This window comes from Rattus rattus, chromosome 7 (assembly GCF_011064425.1).
Source record: "Rattus rattus isolate New Zealand chromosome 7, Rrattus_CSIRO_v1, whole genome shotgun sequence".
NCBI lineage: Eukaryota > Metazoa > Chordata > Mammalia > Rodentia > Muridae > Rattus > Rattus rattus.
In genome coordinates, this window is record NC_046160.1 from 46,296,461 (window position 1) to 46,323,364 (window position 26,904).

Below are 26,904 nucleotides of genomic sequence, written 5' to 3' on the forward strand. Positions count from 1 at the left end.
TGTGGTTCTTCAGGAAATCTGATCAATAGTGTGGTTTAATGCCCCGGGATTATTATATTAATTTAATAATGACAGGAAAGGCATTATCAGCTGCAAGATCATCTTGAGATGAAGGCTCTTTGGGACCTTGCCTCACAGAGCTGGCCAATCACAGACCATGCAAAAGTGGTGGGCCATCTCCAGGAAGGCTCCTGACAAATGTCTACAAATTAGAATGTTTCCCCTATTTACGTATTGCTTCAGTGAATCCAAGTTTCGAAGGTGCTGAGAATTATGCTCAATTTCAAAGCAAACTGTTTAAAGAAAACTAGATCCATACAGAAAGATTAGAATAGCTTAGTTCTGTGTGGTGTTCAGTCATAAAAAAATTATTTGCTTTCTAAAATTCTAGTCTCAAGTTTTATGTTTCTTTATCAATAGAAGAATCTTCCTTACAACTCTCTCTGTCCAATAAAGGATAATCTCTTTAAATAGTTTTTTTTGTTGTTGTTCTAACACTAAGTCTTTGCTGCTTTTTGGCTATCTAATTTGTAGATTGATATAGCTACTGTTTCTGGGACACGGTGATAGTAAAAGGTTACATCTATTCAGTTCTTCTCACAGTATCAGAAACTCTTCATCATCATCGTCTTCATCATCATCGTTGTCATCATCATCACCATCATCATCATCATTAGGTCTCAGGTGCCCCAAACCACTTGGCTCTGCAACAGAATGGAAAATAAGGATTTATTTGCTTCCCAACTGAACATTAACAATCTAATAAGACTAAGTGTGGTTTTCTGGATTGGGTCATAGAGCAGTAAAAGAGCATTGATCTACTGATGGAGTTTGACTATTTCTGTAGTTTAATCAACAGTAATATGCCAATATTAAATTTATTTTTTTTATTTTATTTTTTTCTGGAGCTGAGAACTGAACCCAGGGCCTTGTACTTGCTAGGCAAGTGTTCTACCACTGAGCTAAATCCCCAACCCCTTAAGTTTATTTTTAATTAATCAATTTTTTTCTTTAGATAGAATCTCATGCAGTCTAGGCTGACCTTGAACTCCTGATCTTCCTACCTCTATCTCCTAAGTGTTTGGGGTTACAAGCATGTCACGTGTTCAGTTAATCAAAAAAATTATTGATAAGTGTATGGTGGCTACAGAAGGTGCTAACATTAGAGAAAAGTGGGTAAAATGTATACAGAGCTGTATTTTGTAACTTTCCTGTACATCAACTATTACTATGAAATTGGAAGTTCATGGGCCTGGAGAGATGGCTCTGTGGTTAACAGCACTTACTGCTCTTGCAGAGGGCCTGGGTTCCTAGCTTCTACATGGTAGTTCCCAACCATTCATTAACTCCAGTTCCAAGGGACTTGACACCCTCTTTGGATCGCCAAAGGCACCAAGCATACACACGATACATATATATTCATCCAGGCAAACCACTCATACAAATACAACAAAATAAATCTAAATGGAATAATAAATTTTAAAGACTAAAATATAAATAAAAATATTGCAAGTTTATGTTTAAAGGCTTTAATTATTTTGAGATTTACTGAGTTGTCTCATTTATGATTTCTATTGCTGAGAGAAAACACCATGACCAAAATCAACTGTGTGTGTGTGGGGTGGTATTTTGCTTACTTCTACAGTTTAGTGTAGTCTATCACTGAGAGAAGTAAGAGCAAGAATTCAAACAGGGAAGAAACCAGGAGGCAACAGTTGATGCAGAGGCCATGGAGGGGTGCTGCTTACTAGCTTGCTCCCCATGGCTTTCTCTGCTTGCTTTCTTACAGGAAGCATAATCAAGGAAATCCCAGAATTTTGGAGCCAAAAGTAGGAGGATCTCTGTGAGTTTGAGGTTAGCCTGGTCTACATATTGAGTTCCAGGAGAGCCACCAGGATTACATAGAAATAGCCTGTCTCATTCCCCACCCTGCCTCCCAAAAAAAGATCATGCACCAAGGGCTGGTCCTCAGGCCAATCTAAGAAGTTGTTGTTCTTCTTCTTCTTCTTTCTCCCCTTCTTCCTCCTCCTTTTCCTCCTCCTCCTCTTCTTCCTCCTCCTCCTCCTTCTCTCCTTCTCCTTCTCCTTTTCCTTCTCCTTCTTCTCCTCCTCCTTCTTATTCTTCTTAAAGATTTATTTATTTTATGTATGTGAGTACACTGTCACTGTCTTTAGACAACCAAAAGAGGGCTTCAGATCCTATTAGAGATGATTGTGAGCCACCATGTGTTTGCTAGTAACTGAACTCAGGACCTCTGGAAAAGCAGCCACTGCTTTTAACCACTGAGCCATCTCTCTAGCCCCAATCTAGGTTCTTAATGGAGGTTCCTTTTCCAAAGGACTTCAGCATGTATCATGCTGACATGAAGCTAGTCAGAATACAAGACTACTGAATCCGTGTATTGCACAATTAAATACATGCAGCTGTTTATTCCAAAATTATTGTGGAATCTACTAAATGAAAAAACTATTTGTATATATAAACAAAGACTCAGGTAGGTTTTGAACTTGATTTTGAAGTATTCAAAACTACTTTTCAGGAAAAAGAAACAAAATATTTAGTTGGGAATTAGTTACAAAGACTTATTTTGCCAGTAAGGTGCCAGAAATCTTGTATTCCCACCAAGAAGAGCAAAGCATATTATAGCTACCCAGTGACGTGAGTTTTGTCTAAATATGGCATCCTTTCTGGCCTCTGAACATTCATCTCTCAATCCCAGGGTCATAGCCTGGCAAATGTTTTGTAAGCAGCAAAGAGAAAGTGAAACAGTGACAAATTACTTAGCATCTCCACAGATCTACATACTACTTCAGACAGCGCAGTCTGGCATTGCAAGCGTTAATTCTACAATCACCCTCATAAAAGAAATGGGAAGAGGACTGGAGAAATGAGTTATATAAGATTTTTCGCTACCTTAAGCTCCACTGTAGATGGCCGCAGAACCATTTCCACAGTTACCAGATAGGCACTCTTCCTTTGATGGTCTAGAGACTCTGACTGCTCTTGCAAGGGACCTAGGTCTGCTTATTAGCACCCGTATGGCAGCTCCCTAGTTTCAGAGGGTCTAACTTCGGATACCCTCATCTGTTCAGTCTCCACAGCCTTTCCCCAGATTTGAGGAAATGACCACAGTGGTAAGCAGTGTCGATTCACCATCATCATGAACAGTCTTTCCAGAGTTTGAACAGTTACATTGTCAATGAAATGCTACTGTTATGGGAGTTTTACACCCTTGTTATAGAATCAGCAAAAGACTCTTATAGCTATCTTTTTAACTAATCACACACCCTGGCTCTGCCGCCCACTACTGACTCCTTCTCAAGCAGCAGTGCCACACTGTATGTGACTGAAGACTCATGATTCCTGTGCTTCTGCCAGATCCTGAAATGATTGTCCTTTCTCAGCCTCCTGAACAGCTGTGACTAAAGCAGACCTAGGATCCCACCTGTCCCCCGGGCACTGCCTGTACTAATAAGCGCATTAAGCCTACATTTTAAATGTTCCTTCTGATGTCCATTTCCAGTGCCAGCCATGGCTGTTTGAAAACGTTTATATAAGATTTTTCACTACCTTGAGCTCCACTGTAGATGGCCGCGGAATCATTTCCACAGTTACCAGATAGGAACTCTTCCTTTGATGGTCTAGAGACCCCTTGACTGGTGTTAAGAGACAAATCTGTGATTGGCTCAAAGTAATAGGTAGTATTTATCTAAAACAAGCAGTTGCGTTTGTCCAGTGTTGGTGGACATAATCCTTAGGCTATATAAGAGGAAATTCAGGCTCAGTGTGCTGACTCAGAGATGTGCTGGTGTTAACTCCTCTGGTATTGCTGCCTTAGGCCCCCACACAACTGCTCTTAAGTGGTCTTGCCTACTTTTAGTAGTGCAGGATAAGTTGGTGGCACAGGAATGTAAAAAGCGACAAAGTCAGAAAAGCAGTGGCGGCAAGATGGCCCCCACACAGTAGCAGGTACCCTGTGTCTAAGGCTGCAGAGGTGGGCAGCCCTAGCAGTCTAGATGGAGAGCCAAGACTAACCGATAAAACCTTATAATCAGCCAGAGAAGTGCAAGAGTTCCAGAGAGCTGTTAAGCCTTCGGGGCCAAAGGTCTCATCCTGGGCCAAGAGCTGCCAAGGATGGAGGAACTCCAGTGTTCTCAGACTTACAAACCGGAACACCTGTAGGGTTAAGTTGTGAAGGCTGTGACACTAGAGGGTGCCACTTGGCTGCTGCTTCTGGCTGGATTCAGCCACCTAACAGAAAAGAAGGCTGCAAAGAGACCACTTCCCCTGCCTACCCACAATTCCTATCTATGTATAGTCAAGCAAACCTCCGCCCGCTGACTGGTGTCAGGACTAAAGGGACGAACCATGTGGGTACAAATTATTTCGGACCTCTCAGCTCTATAAAGTTTCGAGATGAGCATTATCCCGTTCTGTTAGCATCTATCTCATTTCGAAATTACATTGAATATATTTTTGAATATTTTTAATATTCTACTTTGAATATTTTTTTATTTGAAGCAAAAGCTAAGTAATCCATTCGTGGGTTCCTACCCAACAGACATCAGCAGAAAAGAGCTTTTAAGAAATGCTGAATGGAATACTCGGAAATACGAGTGAAGGAAGGAGGAAGTGTTAGCTTGATAGCAAATGGTCACTACTTTTAGTTGTAGTTGTTCTGATAGAATAATCCAATGACATTTCGTAAACACAAATAAGTTCCTGGAAGCTGGAAATGGGATCCTCTGTGGCAAAGATCTTCCTTCCTTCGCTGTTGGGTTGATCATCTCACCAAGCATGAAGACAGGCCGCTATCCCAGCCCTCCAAAATATGCAAGGTAACAAGGAAGTCAGAGAAGAGATGTCTAGATTGTCCCCACCCCCATTCTGGAGCAGGAGGGAGGGTTTCCTAAGACAAATCATGAAAGATGTTATCTCGACCCCCAAAAAACCGCCCGAAATACAGGCCTCGCCAGACGGAGATAGAAGTGGAGAGATGAGTTGCCCTGTGAGACCTTGTCAAGTCATGAAAATGGGTGGTCTTTCTCCTACTCTGACTCCCAGCAACTTTCAAATGTCCGCGGACATGTTTGGTGAATCATACTTTCAAAGTACCCCCTCACATAAGGCAGGTTCGCCAGACCGCTGTAGTTTTGCAATAACTATTACTTTAAGGGCTCTTTAACACGACCTTTGAAGCGAGGCTTTGTCTGGGTTCATACTTCATACATTTGTCCAGAAAGTTCAGAGCACGGTGAAGAAGGTGACAGAAGGGCGTTGTGGGGGCGGGTTGTAACAGCCACAAAAGGGCATAGCAACCAGAACGCCGCCCAGGTGGAGGTCCGCGCTGCGCAGGCGCAGGGGGGGGGGTCCCTCCGACCCCACCCCCACCCCCGCGCGCTCGCGACGGCCGGAAGCCAGACTGGGGGGGTGCCCTAGGGAGCGCGCGTGCGCTGTAGAGAAAGAGATAGGCTTTGGGGAAAGGGGCGCGGCACACGCATGGCTTCCAAAGCCTACTTGATGCGCCAGCGGTTCAGCCGGCTGAGTCAGGTGCGGCCCGGGGAGGAGCCAGCCTTTCCCAGCCCGGTCTCAGCCAGGCCTCAGCTCACCCTCTCCGTCTCTTCAGTGCGGCCTCAACCGCCGCCCGGCTCCGCCCCAAAGGCTAGGCCGCCCCGCCCCGAAGGGCCTTCCTCCCAACCTCGCAGACACCGCCCTCAGCCCCGCCCCTAGGCTCGCCGGCCCCGCCTTCCCGCTCTCTCGGCCGAAGTGCTCGGGTGTCGCTGCTCCCCTCCTCCGCCCCGCGTCCTGACTCTTTTCCCTCCTTTCCCTCAGAGGATGTCCACCTTCCAGATCAACCTCAACCCGCTCAAGGAGCCGCTCGGCTTCATCAAGATCCTCGAGTGGGTGAGTGCAGCCTACGACGCGGTCCTCGCCCAGTCCAGCGCGGGGCGCCTTGCGGGGAGGCGGGGCCCCGGTAGTGAGGGAGCCCCCGCGCTCGAAGGCCGCGGGGAGGAGATGGCGGCCGGCGTCGAGTCTCCGGTGCCGGCGGCTCCTCCCGGCAGCCCCTAGCCGCGGAGGCGTGGGAGCTCGCTCGCTTTTTTCTGAGGCTTCACTGCGGTCCGCCAAGGAAGACAGGACTTCCTGCTGCGGTCCAACCGATTACGGACCGCCCGGAGGCCCCTGCCTTCCGCGGGCGAGGCTAGACCTGGGTTGCGTCCTTCGCTGGCGGCGGGTACGGGCTCGTGTTAAAAATAGTGTGTCAGGGAAGCGAAGGCAAAGCCCTTGCCCCGACCCATTTAATACCTGGCCTAGGGTGGACGTCGAGATTGTTTATAGTTAGCTTTAGCCACATCCTGCTTGGAAAGTCAGCTTTCAGCCCTTTCCGGCCAAATAATCATTAACATCAAAAGAGACTTAGTTAGACCTCGTCACGTGCGGTTAGTTTATCAAGCTCTGCGATTTTCCTTCAAACTTCGCGGCCCACTATAGTTCTGTGCTGATTTTAAGAATGTTAATATTTAAACGCTCGGCATTTATTTGCCCAGTGTGCAGTCAGGTTGTGTTTTCATATCCGATAACGCTTAATTCCTTCACAGTTCATTTTGATGGTGAAAAAAATATAAGAACTCCCCAGTTTCGTGCATGTGTTTCATAGGACTTCGAGTTCTCCGATGACTGCTCTAATTTTTATATTTACACTATATGCCTCTAATTTTTATGAAAACTGAAATGCAGCTTTTGTCTTGCAACTGGCAAAAGACATGTGACTTTCTTTGCAAACCTAAGTTTAGAAGAAGGTTGATATTTTAATTCCAAAAGTCAGAGAGAAATCAAAGATGTGTAAAGGTCAAGAAAAGAACCTTACATTTAGTCTCATTGAATGTTACAATTCAGTTTAATAACTTAGATTTTTCACTTAAATAAGACGCAGTTTATATCCTTTCTTGAATATTTTAAATAGTAAAAGTATTCTTACGTGTCTTAAGAAACTAGTGCTTTCAGTTTGAAAAGTTTTTATTACGCAGGCAGTAATTTTGTAGTAAGGCTATAGAGTGCTAATGGTCTAGTTAATATTTACCCAACAAATATTTGAGTATCATATACCAGCACTGTGCTAAATGCCAGCTTACAGATGTGAATAAAACCATCTTTTTCTCATGATCATTCAAGGATGTAATGGAGATTATAAAAATGCCATATGGTAAATTCTTTATTAAGGATCCTTGTGAAGTGTAGTAGGAAGGCATCATTGGGAAAGATGGAAGAACATTTGAAGAATGAGTACTAACTCACTTGGGTGGTGGATAGGGATTGGCTTTCTAGGCAAAAAGAGTCCTGTGTTTAGTGGGAGGAAAGTTGAGGCAGCATAGCCTATGTAAGAAGGTATTTGCTTGAATATTGGGCAGAAGTATGGTCCTAAATTATTATAACAAGATCGAAGCCCTTGTTCCTTCTGAGGTTAGTCTTGAAAAACTGGTCCTTTGTGTACAAGTTATAAGAATATTAGGTCGTATATTGGGTAGTGTCCAGTTAAGCTCAGATTCCAAGTGCATCATTGAAGTTGCCTTTAGAAACTTTCAGTTGTTAACAGTATAAAAATGGCCAAACATGGAGACCTGCTGCTTTAGAAATTATGTGTACCTAAAACTAATTGTAGTAAGGATGGAGATGACTAGAAATTAAACTATGTATAGAAGTAGCACTTTTACGATGACTTTCATAGTTCTGACCAGATTGGTGATGGCCTTATTGTCTGTGGTAGAAATCATTAAGAATAATAGAAAAGTGTTTGAATTGTAATTAAGGATATGATGTTGATGACCCCTTCATAGTGTGTCAGTCCTAGTATATATGAACCTATAGTTTTAAAATACTAGGATAGACTAGAGATTCATCTGCCAGCAAAGAAGAAAGGAACAGTTAGGGAGGTAGAATCATCTTGACATCACTGTTAGAATTTTAAGTAAAGAATGTTCAATAATGTCAGGTACCATGAGAACTTTCTTAGAATAAGAACCAAAGTATGCCCTTGTTTTTAGCACTTGCACTTGAGGGACTGTCGATGGCATTAGCAAGAGCAGTCTCAGTAAAATCAGAACCCGGATTAATTTAGGCTAAGTGGGTGGATGTCTGGTAAGGAACTCAGTGAAGGTTGACCATCAGAGAAAGTTGGTGGTATTACAAAGAAAAATGAAAACTAGTTTCCGTTTACAGTTCATTTGTTTAAATACTTTGTCTAGAGCCTGCCATTGTAAGTTGATATGCAACAAAACACTCTGTTAAACTAACTTTTACAGTTGCTTCACTTTTTAAAAAAAAATTTTGCTTTTAGAGACAGGGTTTCTCTGTGTAGTCCTGGCTATCCTGGAGCTCATTCTTTAAATTAGTCTGGCCTCCAACTCAGAGACTCGCCTGCCCCTGCCTCCCAAGTGCTGAGATCAAAGGTGTGCGCCACCGTTGCCCAACTGTCAAACATATTAAGTGAATCAATTTCCAAACTTCTGGTGTGGTAATGAATACACTTTGGTAATACTGCTGATTTTTACTAAAGCCCAGCAGTTTTAGATTTCAGTCCATTTGCCTAATCAGTGCAAGTGTCAATATACTCAAATAAATGATGTCTTAGTGTTTTTCCAATAAGAATTTGGCCTTGACGGTGCCTGGGGAAGTCTTGGGAACTCTCAGGGGTCTGCAAGCTGAGGTCAATGGCAATGTTGGCAATAAGAACAGAATAGAGGTGAGCCCTCAACAGGACCTCTGGGTATGGATATGAGCACATGAGAAGGTGAACAGAGAGACTGGGGAAGCGGCTCAGTGGATAAAGTGCTTGCTGCAGACACCTGAGGACCTGAGCTTGGACCCCCAGTAGGTACACATCTGTATCCTCAGGACTGTCAGACTGAGATAGGTGGACCCCCAGTGGGTACACATCGGTAACCTCAGGACTGTCACACTGAGACAGGTGGATCCCTGGGGCTCCGGCTTCAGGTTCAGTTAGGAGCCTTGCCTCAGAAAATAAGATAGAGAGCAATACAGGAAGATACCTCACTTGGCCTCTGGCTCCATTATGGGTTGCACAGGTTAGTGCAGTCTTTGTGTGTGTGTGTGTGTGTGTGTGTGTGTGTGTGCTCGAGCGCCACCTAACAAGACCTGGACCAGTCTCCCTGCTGGAGAAGAAACAAATTGAACCTTCATTAAATACCCTGAAACATATGGAGAAACCAGTTTTTTAAATTTAAAAACACAAATTTTATCAGTGGCAACCATTTCACCAGTGTTCCCTCCATACTGTAACTTATTCATGTCAAGCCAGCCAAGTCAGCAGTGATGGTGCTGATTTCCTCTAAGGATCATGAAAATAATGGAAAAGTCTGAATTTTTTCATTATTGTTATTTATCACATGTGGATCAGGATAACTTGCTGGAGTTGGTTCTCCTGCCATGTGGGACCATTAGTGATCCAATACAGGTCATGAGGCTTCATGGCCAGCAACTGAGTCACTGGCCCAGAAAATGATTCTAAAGTAAATATATTTATAGTCCCTGGACTATGTAGCTCTGTACTCAACCAAACATGTTTTAAGAGTAAAGATAACTTAGATGCTTTCAGCATAATGATCTCTTAATCAGAAGAGACTTGTAACTATTTCAGCCATGTCTCAGGAATCTAAGTCCTGAAGGGTTATGGGACTGTTAGCAGAAGTTTGTGTGGTTGCACTGTGAAGAAGTGCAGAGAGTTTGAATAAGCATTCTGATTTCATTGCTTATTTCATGAGAGTAACTTGAAGTGTTCTCAGTGTTTAACTTAGTAAAAGCAGTAAGTGTATTTTTATAGGAACATTCACATGCAGTATATTTTCAAGTCTATTTCTAAATGTTTTGATTGCTTACTTTTTTCCCCAATTTTTATTAAATTGGGTATTTCTTATTTACATTTCAAATGTTATTCCCTTTCCCGGTTTCCAGGCCAACATCCCCCTGACGCCTCCCCCTCCTCTTCTATATGGGTGTTCCCTTCCCCATCCTCCCCCTATTACCACCCTCCCCACAACAATCCTGTTCACTGGGGGTTCAGTCTTAGCAGGACCAAGGGCTTCCCCTTCCACTGGTGGTGCCCTTACTAGGCTGTTCATTCCTACCTATGAGGTTGGAGCCCAGGGTCAGTCCATGTATAGTCTTTGGTTAGTAGCTTAGTCCCTGGAAGCTCTAGTTGATTGGCAATGTTGTTCATATGGGGTCTCAAGCCCCTTCAAGCTCCTTCAGTCCTTTCTCTGATTCCTTCAACGGGAGTCCTGTTCTCAGTTCAGTGGTTTACTGCTGGCATTAGCCTATGTATTTGCCGTATTCTGGCTATGTCTCTCGAGAGAGATCTAAATCTGGTTCCTGTCGGCCTGCACTTCTTTGCTTCATCCATCTTATCTAGTTTGGTGGCTGTATATGTATGGGCCACATATGGGGCAGGCGCTGAATGAGTGTTCCTTCGGCCTCTGTTCTAAACTTGGCCTCCCTATTCCCTCCCAAGGGTATTCTTGTTCCCCTTTTAAAGAAGGAGTAAGATTGCTTACTTTCAAAATGAAATATTAAACATAAAGAAATTTATGTAGATAACTTTGGTTTAATGGTGACACTGAGTAACAGTGAGGATCCTACAACTAGAAGTGCTTTGTTTCGGCACTCATAAATTAGATGAATTCCAGTATTTTCCAGTAGAATTCTGAGAAGGAGCAAGGTGTATAAATAGGAAATAGTACTGTGACTCTGGGTATAGGATAATTTACTGAAAACACCAGGTGTCCCCAGTTTTTTTCTGCATGAACTTTCATTGGTGTAAATACTTTGCACAAAGCTCCTCTATGCATCTATAATTTGGGTGTAAATTTTAATGTTAGTACCTGAAGACATACTATACATTTAGAACAAATTTACATTTATATATTTTATTTTCTTTAGCTTGATTTTTGAGGTAAAAGTTTCAGATAGTCCAAGCTAGCCTCAAGCTTACTTTATAGCCAAAGCTGACCTTGAATTCCTGATCTTCCTGCTTCTAACTCCTGAGTGCTGGGGTACTGAGTACACACATGTGCCACACACCCAGCTTACATTTTTCAGTCTGCATTTAAGTAGTATTACAATAATGTCCCCCCAACTTGTAATTTGATTAAGTAGATTTATTTCTATCTTACAATGTGGCCTCCAATTCTCTTTTGTACATGAATGCATTATCAGTCTGTACATCTTAGCAGATAATTTCAAACCATATCATATAGAGGTTAGTTTGGTTACAGTTATTTTATTCTATAAACTTGTCTAGACAGGGACACTCACATTGGAATATATGAACAATAAAAATGAGAAAATAACAGGTTATTGTTCTGTCCTTCCAAGTATGGGATTCAGAAGCTAGTTTACTACATTCACATATGACCTTCTTAATAATTCAGGCTCAGCAGTGAGATTTTAATTTGTCTAAAACCATATAAATAGAAGTTTAAATGTTTAAGCTAATGCTCAGCTGTAGGTTGAATTCCAGGTCTGTGGTGTCATTATTCTTGGGTAGCTGGGGCTAGGAAAAATGAATTACAGACAGGGCAAGCAGCTAACTGGTGTCACTTATTAATATAGAGTTAATAGTATAGATTAACAGGTTCATAGAGCTACCCATGTAAAGCAAATGAATGGAGCAAACTGTTTGAAAGAAAAAAAATAGTATGACTACTAGCTTTAAAACCCATCTGCAATATAGAGAGCCAATTTGGAAAGTTCCTACCCTGTTTTTTTTTTTTTTTTTTTTTTTTTTCTTTTTTTTCGAGCTGGGGACCGAACCCAGGGCCCTTGGTTTGCTAGGCAAGCGCCCTACCACTGAGCCAAATCCCCAACCCCCCTACCCTGTTTTTAATGTCACTTCTATTCCATCTGATTGCTTCTCAATGAGAATGTGATTCTGATGTTGCATTACCAGGAAACCCAGCTTTTGTGTGAGGTACCCTAGGTTTAATGATAAATTTACATTTTAAAAATAAATACTAAAAGAATTATACAAATCTTAGATATAGGTTGGGTTTTACTGATGGGCATCCAGTATATAAGTTAACTCTTTTGGTATGGGTTTGGGGATTGTTTGTTTGTTTGTTTGTTTGTTTGTTTGTTTTTGTGGTTATTTGAAGCAGAGTCTCATTACATAGCCACAGTTGGTTTGGAACTTGATATGTAGATCAGAGTGGTCTCAGACTCAGAAATCTGCCTGCCTTTGCTTCCCAAGTGCTAGAATTAAAGGTATATGCCAACTCTTCGAGCTAGTATATAACTTCTAATCATGGTCAGACATTCTATAGAATAAAAAAATGGAGAGATGGTTGTATACTTCTCTAAAAATTATTTTGGGTGTTTTAGTTATTATAAATGTGTGCTTGGGCCTTTTTTTCTGGGTAAGGTGAATACAAGAATTGCTAGCATGAACACAACACTTGATAGGACAGTACGATACTCTCTAATTCCTACATTAAGAAACTAAGTGGGCTTTATATATTATATATATAACAAGATACACAAGAAAAATAGTACTGGTAGAGTTATTACAAAATGGGTTAATGTTTGTAGCAGTTCAGGAGAATTTATCAGTTTTACCATAGTGAATTAGAAGCTTAAAAAAAGTTCAGGATTAGGGGCCTTCTCAGAGGAATATGTGTACAACTAAGACATAAATACTGGAATGTTTCAGAAACAGTAGAAGTACACTGTGCAATGATAGCAGTACCTGGCAGAGAACAGAGTTTAGCCAAATCTAGAAAGACAGTTGCAGCTGCATTAGCCATGCCATTTATGCCATATTTGGGAAGTATTTGATTTGTTTCTTAACTATATACCTGAAAATTACTGGAGGAGTCCCCTTTAAACTAGGGTTACATGATGAGATTGCAATTTCAGACTAGTGTGACATCATTCTAAAATAACTTTGTTCAAAAAAATAAAACAAAGCAAACAAAAATATACCAGTCACAGAGTAATTTAATGTTGTGTTAACAAAAGTTCCTGTGTAGGGAAGGCTGACCTTGACCTTCTGAGCCCCCTTCCCCTCTGGAGGGCTAGAATTACAGGCATGTGCCACTACTTCCAGTTCATTCAGTACCAGGGAATAAACACAGGACTTAGTGCTTACTGGGCAACTCACTTAACAGCTGACTATATTCCCAGCCCCAGACTGTGTATTTTTATTTTAAATCTTTTAAATCCATGGCATATTTTCCACTAACAGCATGTCACAATTTAGATGGCAACATTCACTATTAGCAGCCATCAGTAGCTGATGGTGATTTTATTGGATTCTTTAGAGCCCACATAATACAAGATGCGTGATGATTGGAATGAGATTAGAAACAGGAAAAGATTGTTTAGCAACTCCCACTGAAATCTGGTTAAGTGCCAAAACAAAGAGTTGTGGATGTGATACAAGCAGCTTTTAAAAAATTGTTCAAACTGGGTATGCTGGTGAAGCTAAAACATAGAAGTAGAAACAACAAGTTGTACAGTTATATGAGTTGAAGGCCAGCCTCATCTACAACGTGAGGCTTAATCTTCAAAACAAAAGCCTTTTTAAAAGTTTCCATATTCTGTATAATCTTATGCAACATGATTTTTTAACTCAGCATTAGGTTTCTGCAACGCATCTATATTGACAAGCTATAGTTCCCGTATCTTTTTCTCCCCGTCTCCTCCCTCCTCTTCCTCCCTTCCTCCCTCCTCCTCCTCCTCTTCCTACTCCTTTTCTAAGAGTGAGGGGCTCGAGAGATGGCTTAGATATTAAGAGCACTTGTTCTTGCAAAGGACCTGAGTGCCACCCATGTGGCAGCTCACAATCATCCATAATTCCAGTTCCTGGTACTCTGTTGCCCTCTTCAGCCCTTTAACAATACCAGACACTCAGGTGGCTCACAGACATATGCAAGGAAAACTTTGACTAATGCACATCTTTTTTAGAAGATGGTTTGAATATAGTGCAAGAAGGCAGGGAGCCAGGGCAGTAACTAGATACACCTGTACCTTTTTGATACATAACTTTGAGAATGTAAGAATAGCTACCACGATCAGTTTTCCTATTGCTTTTCCCTCCCTCCTCCTTTGATATAAACAGTATTGCTGTGAACATTCATATGTAAGTCTCAGTACTTGAGAAAGGGTCTCCTTGGACCTTTGGACTAGTGAGTCCTTTGTGACATTATTCTTACAAGTATTTCACCTACTTGTGACTTGCTTTATATTCAAAAGTTGACTTTTAATTTATTTTATCTGTAGTTGAAATTAACTATCTTTTATGGTAGTGCTTTTTAAAAGAATCTTAAACTCCTCTACATGGTCGCAGATGTTCTTTTTTAAAAGCGTTCTCATTTAAGTTCACAACTCACTTGAACCATTTTTGAATAACCCTTTACTAGTTATCTATTACTGTATAATAAATTGCCCCAGCTTAGCAACTTAAAACAACAGATATTCATTATCTCATAGGTTCTTTGTGGAAGGGATCTGGGAGTTTGGGTTCAGGGCTTCTCTTGAGGTTATTGTCAGCTATTGGCCAGGGCTTTACTAATCTCATAGCCTCAAGCTCAGTCATGTGGTTATAGGCAATACTTGGTCTCATGCCCTTTAAGTCTCTGAAATTTACTTGAGGGGGTGGAAGGTATAGGGGTAGAGCACTTGGCGTAGCATGCTTAAGCCCTTGGGTTCAGTCCCTAGCATGTGACATGGGGTCAGGGGAGGCCTACATGCTGGACATGGTGATTCATGCCTGTGCTTCTAGCACTCAAGACGGATCACCATGAGCTCCAGGCTAACTTGGGCTAGAGTTATGAGACCTTTCTCAAAAACAAAACCCACAAACGTTAAATAGTCTGACTCTCCTCCCAATTGGCAGTGAGCATCGTGAAGTAGTATTAGAGAAAGTTCAAGAGAGTGCAAGAGACAGAGATTGGCTGCGGGAGGGCAGTTTGCTTGTTTTAGGCAGCCATATGTATCTGGGCTGGCAAGACTGCATAGCCAAAGGTGCCCTTGAATTTATGGTTCTCTTTAACTCCAAGTCCTAATTACACGGATCACAGATATGCATATTTTATTCAGTGTTGGGATCAGTCCCAGGGTTTCTTGCATGGTAGGCAAACAAGCTACCAATTGAGCTACATTCAAAGACCAGAAATAGCAGTCTTATTATAATGTAACATTAGAAGGAACTTGTTTCTTCTGATGTATTCAGTACTCTGTATAGATAAAACTTAAGGGAAATTAAGTTTTCCTCTTGATGGAATTGTGGCAAAGTATCTAGACATACCTTATGGTCAACACAGTCCTTGCTCAGTCCTGTGCAGTGGCAAACTCTGTCAGGTAAAAATGTTCAAGATTCCAATCTGTTTCTGGCCTCTTTAATTTGATCTGTTGGTTCAGTTTGTTTATATTATTTTCATCTTTAATAACCTTAAATGTGAATTTATTCCCAAGACTCAGTTCTTGCCTTTCTCCTGCCCTATATATTTATGTATATTTATTTGACAGAATATCCATATTTATCAGTACCTATGGAATCTTAACAGGATACCTCAAACTGCACACAGGCATTACTTTTCATATGTGTTACCAAATTCTTTTTTGTGTATTTCTTCTTTGGAGGAACCTCTGATTATTACTACAATACTAATTGTAATATTTAATACCCTATAAGATTTAATACTCGAATAACTCATGAGAAACCATATCTAGCTTTCCATTATTTTGAGAGTATTTTCCATTATTTCCAAATAATTGCGAGTAATCTGACTAAAATGAGAACAGGTTTTAGATTCACAGTTTGCATGGCTTTAGTCCATCATTGGCAGACTCAGTCACTGGACCTGTGGTAAGTAGTGCTCGGTTTAGTAGCTCTTCTTCAAGACAACCTAGAAGCAGAAAGAGACACATAGGGCTGGGTTTCCAGTATTTCTTTGAAAAGAATGACCTTTCTTTTAGTAAGACTCCACTTACTAAAGGTTCTTCCATGTCCCCATCATGCCATAGGTTGGCAGTATGTACTGGCATCTAGGGAACACACATCCAAACTGTAGCATCACATATTTAACATTGTAGGCTTTGATAGGAATTATACATAAAAATGTTTCTAATGTTGGATGTGTGTAACATTTAGCAAAGAGACCCCAAATCTCTTTAGTTTTCTATTCTGGGAAGGGCAAACAGTAAGTATAGTACGTAGGCAATCTTAAAGGTGATGAAGAAGAAATAGAACAGTGTACATAGAATGTTAGAGAAAGGTGGTAAGGGAGAATCCTCTCTGCTGAGATTACATCTGCGTAGTGAGCTGAGCAAGTGAGGAAGTGAGCATGTGTTAGAGTTGGAGGGAAAAGCCAGTGAGCCCCTGGAGGAGGTGTTTAATGAATAGCCAGCAGATATGTAATGTGTGGAATGATAATGCAAAGGAAAAAGCAATGTAATATGTGAGTTAAAGATATTAGGGAACTAAGAACTAAGGAGTTGTTTGAGGGCTTTTAGAAGAGGGTATCTACTCTGCCTTATATATGTGTTTAAATTAGTAGCGCACTGAAATTGTGGCAAAGAGGGAACCAGGAACACTACTATTAAGGCTATTAGTGCAGAATCCAGCCAAGAAGTTGATACGATGGCCATTTAGATTAGGAAGTGGTGATAAGTACATTCCATGTGTATTTTGAAAACAAGAACCATTGACATTTACTGAAGTTTTGAAATTTCAGATACTATAGCACCCAAAATAAAGTATTTTTGTTGTGGAAAACAATTTATAGAACAAAAAAAGTTAAATCTTATATCTTGTATTGCACTGAAAAATGACCAATATTAAAATTTTTATGTATAACCCTTCTGAATTTTACTCTCTTTAGGTGTAAATGTGGATATATATGTAGTATATTGTATGAATATTATATTGTACATAAATTCTCTATGTAATGAGAATGTTTCATTAATCATCAATATTGTAATTAAAAGCTTATCCTGTTGTATAAATGAATTCTAGTTTATGTGACTCTCTAGCAATACTTAGAATGTTTCTGGGTCTTTCAGGTAGAATTTAAGGAAGCTTTGTTATATTATAAGTGTATACATAATCAATAAAGCGGTTTCCAACTACTTTTTCAAACCCTGAAATTCGTGAAAGTGATGTTTCACAAGCTCATGAAGTAGCCTCTCGTTTTTAACAGTTCACATCAGTAATCATACTTGCACTCAAACAAAATCCAAAACACCTTTAGTTTTTGCATTTAAATTTTTTTTTTTTTTTTTTTTTTTTTTTTTTTTTTTTTTTTGGTTTTTTTTTTTTTTTTTTTTTTTTTTTCGAGCTGGGGACCCAACCCAGGGCCTTATGCTCCTAGGCAAGGGCTCTACCACTGAGCTAAATCCCCAACCCTTAAATTTTTGATACAGAAAAATGGGTCTTATTTTAATTTCTTTGGTTTTGGTTTTTTTGTTTTGTTTTTGTTTGCTTGTTTTGAGACAGAGTCTCTCTTATTTCTTGCTGACTTGGAACTCTTGATTCTGTGTACACCAAGCTGGCTTTGAACTCAAAGTAATCCACCTGCCTCTGCCACCAGGCCCAGAAGTCTTTTCTAAAGTTCATATTGTATGGGCTAGTATATTATACTTGGGAAAATAAAATCTCATTTGTTGACATTTGTTCATTTTTATAAAGCTTTTTATAAAGTAATTTATAAAGTAATTTCTAGAATACTTATGAACTTGGTTTTAATGATCTCTGTACTTTTGTTTTAATGACCTTTATTTTGGCTGTAGTAACGTTTTGTGTTTTGTTTTCTATTTTTTGGTTTCATTTTATGTAGTTTGCCTCTATCTTTGCTTTTGCCACCTGTGGTGGGTTTAAGGGCAAAACAGAAATTCAAGTGAATTGTCTTTCTGCACCTGGTGAAAATAAGACGGTTACAGCTACTTTTGGTTATCCATTCAGGTGAGTTATCTTTTACTTGTCCAACAGCTGTTCCAATTTCATACTTAGTCATTAGTATCTTTAACAATTCTGGATCCAGGCAGAGGCCTGATATCTCGTGAGTCTCTGCTCCTGGGAAGAGCAGAGATAGGAAGAGAGAATTCCAAGACGATCTGGTGTGGCAAGACACTGCCTCAAACACATGGACTTGGGAATGTTTTCCAACTTTGTTTACTGAAGGTGGTAGAATGTTTTAGATTTGCATGATTACTTGTCTTTAGTCAGACTATGGTACAGACCAGTGCCTGTCTGCAAATTTTTCCTGGTCTCTAGAAGGAACGCTATATACAAAGGGGAGTATATTTATTACTTTCTAGTTGCTGAGACCAAATACCTGACAGAAGGAAGAAGGAAGAATTGTTCTGGCCCACAGTTTCAGAGTCTGTACCACACTAAGTTGACTTCATGCACGTGGGGCAGAAGATCACTTGGTAATCAGAGTGTGTGGCAAAGGCGGCTCTTCATCTCATGGTAAAGCAGGCATGCCCGGAAATGTCCTCCTGCCTCTAGGAAAGCCCTTGGCTAAAGTCCAGAGCCTGTCATAAGAGTGTCACCAGAGAACCAGGCACTCTGTACATGAACTTCTGTGAGAACGTTTGAATGGGCCAGCCATGATGGCACATGCCTTAATCCTAGCACTCCATCTCAGTGAGTTTGAGGATTGCCTGGTTCTACATAAGAAGTTCCAGTTCCAGGACACCGAGGACTACATAGAGAGGCCCTGTCTTCAAAACCAAGCAGACTATCATCACAACACAGTAGATCAGAGATGGGAAAAAATGGGGACTACTCTGTTAGTGAGCCAGTCTGCTACCAGAACACAAACATAGTTTATGAAGATACATATTTCTCGTATTTCCGCAGTTACCAAACTAATAGTGTTTTATGTCATTTTAAGACATACATAAAGAATACATGTTTCTCAAGAATAAAACCGTGTTTATTTTACTTTTAAAGGAAAATGAACAGTAACAAGTATCTCTGAGTTCACTATCACTGAAAAGTTTATTGTAAATATTGTGTCTAGGATATGAATCTTCTCCTTAGCTTGCTTTACTTAACCTGTCAAAGACTCAATTTTCTGCCCAATAAATTGAAAATACAATCTTTTTTTTTTTTTTTTTTTTTTTTCTTTTTTTGAGCTGGGGACTGAACCCAGGGCCTTGCACTTCCTAGGCAAACGCTCTACCACTGAGCTAAATCCCCAACCCCTGAAAATACAATCTTTTAAGAATGTTTTGAGAATTAAGTTTCAGGATTTTACTATGTATCTCTAGTTTGCCAGGAACTTGCTCTGTAGATAGCTGACCCAGGAATTGATAGAGATCTGCCTTCCTCTGCTTCTCGAGTGCTAGGACTAAAGGCTAAAGACACCTGTACTCTCTGCAAATAAAATACTACATTAGAGATCTGTATATCCCGAGAGCTTACTAATCATCAAAGATTTTCCATCTCTTATCCATTTGTTTTGTTAATAGTAACCATCTTTAATAGCATTGGATTTATAATTTATAAATGGGGAAAATGTCAGGCAGTATGAATTTTCATTTAGCTAATAAATCAAGGTTTAAAATATGAACCATGGGTTTGAAGAAATAGGTCAGCAGTTAAGGGCACTCTTTTGGAGGACCTAGGTTCAATTCTCAACACCCACATATGGCTCACAATTGTCTGAACTCTAGTTCTAGAGGATCTCATACACCCCTCTGGTCTCTGCAGCCATGAGGCACACGTGATATACAGACATAGATGCAGACAAAACATCCCCACAAAGTAAAAATTAAAACTGAGTCTCTAGGTTGGTTGAAAATACATTTTTTTTAAAAAAGTAGAATATCATCACAATTGGTCTCCTAGAATTAGTGACACAGAATAGAAATGTAAGTTGTGAAGTATTTTTATAATTCCTCCTAATATGATAAATTTTTATTATAGGAAGATAGTATCTAAATGTTAAAATGTTTAATTCCATTTATATTCAATCTGTCATAAACTGAATACATTTATGGGTATATGTAGTATGAAATTTTTGGTTTAGTTAAACAATTTAAATCTTTTTTTAAAAAGAAAATGTTTTTAGTGTACTTGGGGATCATATTTTGAAATATCAATACTCTGTTTAAGTATTTCTGTGTTCAGAGAGTCCAGTCATTCATTACTTATTTGAGTCTTTTTTTTTAATAGGTTGAATCAGGCATCATTTCATTCAGCTCCAAATGTCAATGTGTGTAAGGTGAATTGGGAAAAGCATGTCCTCATAGGCGATTACTCCTCTTCCGCACAGTTCTATGTTACCTTTGCAGTCTTGGTGTTCCTGTACTGCATTGCTGCCCTTCTCCTCTATGTTGGTTACACCAACCTCTACCGGGAGAGTCGCAAACTGCCCATGATCGTAAGTAACCGTTTTATCCCTTTATACAAAAATAATATGTGCACTATAAGTAAGTTACAGTTCAAGCTAACTACAGATGTTGTTCTCACCAGAAATACAAATTATTGACATAGGTGTTTGACATGAGGAGAGCTTTAGTTATTAAGTTTACTTCAATTTTCATAGTCTGTTTATACTTCAGGGATTTTTTTTTTAAGCCTAGAAAACTCAAATATTTGATAACTTTTAAGTTTTAAGTAGCGAACATTTAAGAACTTAGTATCTTTAATTTGAAGACTTGCAGGACACAAATCGCATTTCTATTTCTCACCCTTTTCTCCTTTTCTCCAAACTCCCTGTATACCACTACCTTTTCTCGGGGAACTGCATGGTCTTTATCAGTAAACTCCGGCCCAAAGGTCAAATCTGACCTTTTAAAATAGAATGTTTTTTAGAATGTGGCTCTACTTGACCCTTTATGTTGTACATTGTATATGGCTGCTCTTATGCCAAACACTGGCCCAGATCCTTCTTATAGTCATTATCACTGGTATCAGTGAGTTACATTTGAATGTCAGCAGAGGATTAGATTTGAAGTCCTGATAGCTTTCTGAGGGCTTCAGAGTCTACTGAGCTAGAAATAAAAGTAATCTTTGAGATTATCAATGGCAAGTCTATCGATAAGCCATGGTTTATGTTAGACCTCCACTATAAAGGAACGGCTGTACGGTCAGTGTAGTGTGGAGGTCTTGCGATACTAGGCATTAGTACCTATGAAAAAAAAAGCACTGAAGTCTTCAAAGAAGTTGTGAATTGACCTTAAATAGAAGGCTGTTTTAATATGAAGGAATTATTAAGTTAAGTTATATTTACCAACTTGTTTTTAATTTTTGCTGCTTGGATCATAAGAATGTTAATGGTAAGTAAAGAAGTAAAACATTTCTTATCATGCAGATTTCTATTCATGTCTGATAAATATAAGAAAGCTAGATGGTTTCATAAAATTCTTCTTGGCTATTAGTTATCTTTTTAAAATGTTTATTCATTACAACCTAGAAGTCTGTAGCTTTGAACATTTTAGGCATTGCCTTAAGAAGTGACTAGATTGATCACAGATAATTTTTTTAATTCTATGTTATTAAAAGATTTTTTTTTTGCATTTTGTAACTACCCCAACAAATTCCTTTTTTACTAAATAAAAAATTAACCCTCTCTTGGGGTTGGGGATTTAGCTCAGTGGTAGAGCGCTTGCCTAAGAAGCGCAAGGCCCTGAGTTCGGTCCCCAGCTCTGAAAAAAAGAACCAAAAAAAAAAAAAAAAAAATTAACCCTCTCTTGTACTTTATCTAATAATTTAAAAAATATTATACTTAAGTAACTTAAGTAAATACTAAGTTGTTTATAGAGAGCTTTCTATATGATCAAAACAATCTAGTTGTATGTCACTCAGGGAGTCATAAGTAAATTTCTATATTAGAGTGATGCTATTGATCATACAGATATTCCAGAGTTGGTCTCATCAATGGTTTTTGCTAATAAAATGTAGGAGAAGTATTTATTTTTTGTTTCTTTTGTTTTTGTGATAAAGAGCCTCATATAGCACAGGCTGTCCTGCTAAGTAGTTAAAGATGACCTTGAACTTCCTGATCTTTCCCCTTCTGCTCTTAAGTGCCGGGAATGCAGGTGTATGCTATCATGCCCAGCAAAATGGGTGCTTCTTATTTATAAAAGTAAAATTCAGGAGCTGGTGAGATGGCTCAGGAGTTGAGAACACACATTGTTCTTCTAGAGGATCCAAGTTCAGTTCCCAGCTCCTATATTATAAGGCTCACAACTGTCTGTAACTCTAGCTCCAAGGGGATCCAGTGCCCTCTAATGGGCTCCCCTCTACTCCCTAGACACACACATGCACACGAAATTTAAAATAATAAAGTAAATTTTTAAAGTTAAATTAAATTTTGAATGATTTAAATTGAATCATAACTATAAAAAGGAATCATATATTTTAAATGTAACATTGACTTTTAGGTACCATTGATTAATAAGCATAAGTTGTTGATTTTTAACATTCTCAATTCTATACTAAGTTATTTTAAGTATTTTAGTTTCAGATTTTTTAGTCTAGGTTTTTATCTTTTAATATAGGACTTTTTGTATTAAGTAGCAGATGGCATAGTGGTGCGCTAAATCAGGAATATCAAAAATAAAACACAGCAAAAAAGGATTTTCAAACTCTAAAATCATTTACAAATCATGCTTTAACTTAGGTTGGAGCCCAGAAGCTCCAGGTAGCTGCATTGCAGGACTCTAGGTAGAACCATTCACTTAGACTGCTGTGTGACTAGAGTCTAGGAGGACATAATTTTCAGGGATCTCAGTAATCCTTCACTTTTTGTATAAACATGGTTTCACGTGGAGGAGTTTAATGAGAGAAGAGGAAAGGAGAGGAGAGGAAAGGCGGGCCATGAGCATGTGGAGGGAAGGGCTGGGGTGGGGAGGACAGGGACAGAGGGGAAGAGAGCAGAGAAGGAAGAGCCATGGAATTAAATGGAAGCCTGATTTCTTTATTGCTGATCTGAAATGTGCTACTTTTAAGTCGATTGCGCACTAACTGCTTATTTTTCTCTAGGACTTTATTGTTACTCTTGTTGCTACTTTTTTGTGGTTGGTGAGTTCCTCGGCCTGGGCTAAAGCTCTTACAGATATTAAGGTAGCTACTGGACACAGAATTGTTGAAGAACTTGATCCTTGTAAGTCAGAAGTGTCATGCTACTTTGTCTCTGTGACTAGTATGGGGTCCCTGAATGTATCCGTGGTAAGTATCTGATACTTGCACAGTTTGTTTCATTCACTAGAACAGCATTGAAGAAAGCAGTAACCTCCAATAATGTGAATACATTGATTCTTGTTTTATTCAGCTGTTTGGTTCTAATTTATATGTGTGTGTATGTATGTATAAGTATACATATATATTTACTTATGGAAAATATGATCTGTAACCAAGATATAAAGACTGAAAAATATTAATAATGATGTGCCACCCATTGTGGTATAGTATCTTAAGTTATTCAGCCATTCTGAGAAGAATGTGAAAGGCAGTATTGTTAGCTTGTACAGCTGAGAAAACGTATGCAGCTCATGCATTATATTCCTCTTAGGAGGCACAACTTTTGAGCCAGATCTGACTTTGATCCGGTTCTCTTAAGTCTGGTTTATTAAGAATATATAAAACTAATATTTTTAAAGTTTCTTAAACCCATAAAATTTAATATATGTAATTCATTGAATATTTTTCTATTTTATCAAGCTGAAATTTATTATCAATAATGTTGAGATATTCTATATTGGAAGGCTTTTAAGAAAATACTTTTATATAAGTTGAAGTCAGTACTGCCCTATAAAGCAATTTACCCACGTTCTTATTTGTAACTTTGTAATGTAAAAGGCAGTACTTGAAGCTCATGCTAGCAGAGTGCTTTGAGTAGAACAAGTTCAGAAGAATTGTGTGTGCACTTACACGAAGAAGTGTAAGGCATTTGCTACTTAGTACCTCAAGCTGCTTACCCAGCTCTTAATTCATAAGTCATCACAGATTGATGGAAGGACTTTGTTAAATAACAGGTAGGTTTAATTTGTTCCCCCTCTGAAATTTCATCTAGTCTCCACATGAGTATATGGAAAGAAAATTTTTGGGTGTTGATCAGTGCAGGATGTAAAGTAAAATTCTGGCTCTGGCTGTTGGAATAGCAGTGAGCAGTCATAAGAGTGAAGGAAATAAGAGATTCAAACTATTCTGAATGAATAAAAATGAGAATTTAAAAAATATGAACTCAGCTTCCCATTGACCCTCTTCACCCTGGATACCAAAGTCTAAATTCAAATAAAAGGAAGATCTTACTTTTCTCACATGCAATCAGAAGTTCTACATGCAGAAATAAAAGGTTTTCATTTTGGTGGTTTTATGTTAGATATAGAGGTTTAACATATTATGCATGTCATACATCTATAATTTGTATAGTGGCTGTATGTAGTCTTCATTTTTTATTCTACTTTGTATGTATTTTAAAGCAAACATTAGATTTTTCATACTTGTTTTCCTCTCTCATAGATCTTTGGCTTTCTGAATATGATACTTTGGGGAGGAAATGCTTGGTTTGTGTACAAGGAGACCAGCTTACATAGTCCATCAAATACGTCAGCTTCTCATGGCCAAGGAGGTGTCCCACCCACTTCTGGAATGTAATTAAAGGGAGAAATACACTGTATGAAATGTGTGCTATACTATGCCTTGTTGCCAACATCTTGAGAAGCATTATTGTTTCTAATAAAAAGTAATGGCTTTTTCAGTAAATTGGTGGGTTTAAAAATTTGCTGCTTTTCTACATAAAACGTGCCTTTTCTAGAAATTTAAGATGTAAATGTATTTTTACATGTAAGTTTGAAAATTCAGGAGCCTGTTATGAGATGATGTTACTTTTAACTGAACAATAATTTAACTAAGTTGCTTCTAAAGTGTTTACACCTTAAACTTAACATAAACCTTCACTCAGAGAACAGTTATGTCGTATCATAATATAGGAAGAATGTTTGGAATATACACTACTGGTAGTTTGTACACATCATATCCTTAAGGCTTGGCTTGTTTAAGAAAACCTATTTGCATAAATCATATTTAGAAAAAATTAGTGCAATTTTATATTTGAATATTGTTCATGTTAAAAAAATTTGAATTGCAAAGACCGGGTATATATTTTGTTTCTGTTTTTCTAAATGACCTGCTGTACTTATTAGGTGTACTAAAATTGTCTTAGAAGCAAGAGTTTGAAAATTGTAACATGTATAGAGTTAGCTTTGCATTTGGGTTGCATGGGGTCTACTCATTATTTCTGGTGGTTTCTTAGGCTTGTGAAGAGCATGGTTCCCAAGATGGTTTTCTATGTGTCCACACTCTCAATGATGCTTGCTTACCATCCTTTGTTCATACCAAGAGAGGAAAACCTACTGTTTTCCAGACCCTGTTTAGAGGGTTACTAAAAATTAAGGTTGCCTTTTACTCTTGAAACATTTAACATTTAGTCAATGAAGTTGCTTCTCCTAAGTTTAACATTGATATTGTGAAAATAAATGCAGTTCAGATTTCTTATTTCTTAAGATTCATTCTTCACCAAAGGATGATTAAGGAATTATGCTCATAAAAAACAAGTAAACTGTATTGTGTGTGTGCTGTCTTTACATACACATTTGTGTGTGTTCAGAATACAGTGCTTTTTGTTCCTGGCTTTTTTTGTTGTACATGGATTCAGACTTCCTATTCTTCCAGGATGATGTTTGTATGTAAAGCACATCTTATGGTATTGCCTTATTTTTGTTGCTTTATTCATGGCAAAGTGTCAGTTTGAGAATGTATGTTTAATAAGCAAACAATAAAAAAGTTAAAATAAAGAATGCCCCGTTGTTATATTGCAATGAACTCTTCATCCTAGAGGTATAATTGTTGGAATATGGAACCTCTTTTCAAAGCAGGAGATAGAATTACAATAGTATTCTTAAGTGCCAATAAAACAGACTAAAATGCTTCAGACACTCATTCTTGTTTGAAAAATATTTATAACTCTTAAGATTGTTTTCCTGGTAAATATTTTCTAATTGGTCACTCAAATAGGAAAGATTACTGATTGAGAAGATAGAAGATACAACTTTGGGCCTGTTTCTCTATTTCTCTTGGCAGACTGCTTGTCTAGCTAGCATGCACAGGGCCCTGGTTTCATTCCTCTGCACGACTGTATAAGCCAGCTATGGCAGCTCAAGCCTGGAATCTCAGCACTCCAAGTTCAAGGTCATCCTTCCCTACTTGGGGAGTTTGAGGCTAGTCTGGGGTATATCAGGCAGGTGTACTATTTTCCTGTTCTCTCTCTTTCCTTACCCCCTCTTTTCCTCCCTCCTTCCACTCTTCCTTTTTCCTCCTCACCTCCCCATCCTCGAGCTAAACTACTGGGATTTGAACCTGCCCTTGGCCAGCTCAGGAGCTGACTAACAAGGTGAAGCTTACATTTGTATCTGAAAACATGGAAATAAGAATCCTGACCTTGGGCTAGAGAGATGGCTCAGGAGTTGGGAGCACTGGCTGCTCTTCCAGAGGACCCACATGACATAACCACCTAGAACTCCAAGGGGGATCCAATGTCCTCTTCTTTTTTCTAACTTCAAAAACATATATGAAAAGCAAATTGGTATAGAGCCGGGAAGCGGGAAGGGCTTCATGCATGTAAGCTTCTCTCTTTGTAGTGTTTACAATTTGGTTTTCCTTAACCAATCCTAAGTGTTTGGGTGTGTGTGTTTTTCTGTTGGTGCAGATGTTGGTAGGGCTAATGAAATAAAAAGTTAGTAGTCCATTGAAATTAGTAAATTCATAAAGGGCTTCTGTTAACCTCCCTCCCCTCCCCACTGCTTTTTAGTGAACACTACAGAGACAGTTTCTAGGACAAAAACAATAAAAGCTTTAACTGCCGAGAAGATAGGCCACAG

General features: G+C 39.0%; 1 protein-coding gene across 2 annotated transcripts; it reads left to right on the forward strand.

Annotated features, from left to right (window-relative positions):
• The first annotated feature begins 5,721 nt into the window (after window positions 1-5,721).
• On the forward strand, window positions 5,722-25,837 carry Sypl1 (synaptophysin like 1). 2 transcript variants are annotated; one of them, XR_004388477.1, is made up of 6 exons: window positions 5,722-5,904; window positions 17,847-17,971; window positions 20,195-20,402; window positions 21,291-21,300; window positions 23,009-23,194; window positions 24,488-25,837. XR_004388477.1 is itself a non-coding variant. In XM_032907625.1 (5 exons), exons 1-5 carry the CDS (start codon window positions 5,836-5,838, stop codon window positions 24,620-24,622), a joined length of 723 nt encoding a protein of 240 aa, XP_032763516.1. In that variant the 5' UTR covers window positions 5,725-5,835; the 3' UTR covers window positions 24,623-25,837. The 2 variants fall into 2 exon arrangements, 1 of the variants encoding a protein (XP_032763516.1); XM_032907625.1 differs by lacking the exon at window positions 21,291-21,300 and having other exon boundaries at window positions 5,725-5,904.
• Window positions 25,838-26,904: the final 1,067 nt, after the last annotated feature.

Excerpts from the sequence above, each read along its gene's own strand:
- Sypl1 (XM_032907625.1), top strand. The coding sequence starts at position 5,836 with ATGTCCACCTTCCAGATCAACCTCAACCCGCTCAAGGAGCCGCTCGGC. Across the intron at positions 5,905-17,846 it reads TCATCAAGATCCTCGAGTGG|TTTGCCTCTATCTTTGCTTT; the intron begins GTGAGTGCAGCC and ends CATTTTATGTAG. Across the intron at positions 23,195-24,487 it reads GGTCCCTGAATGTATCCGTG|ATCTTTGGCTTTCTGAATAT; the intron begins GTAAGTATCTGA and ends CCTCTCTCATAG.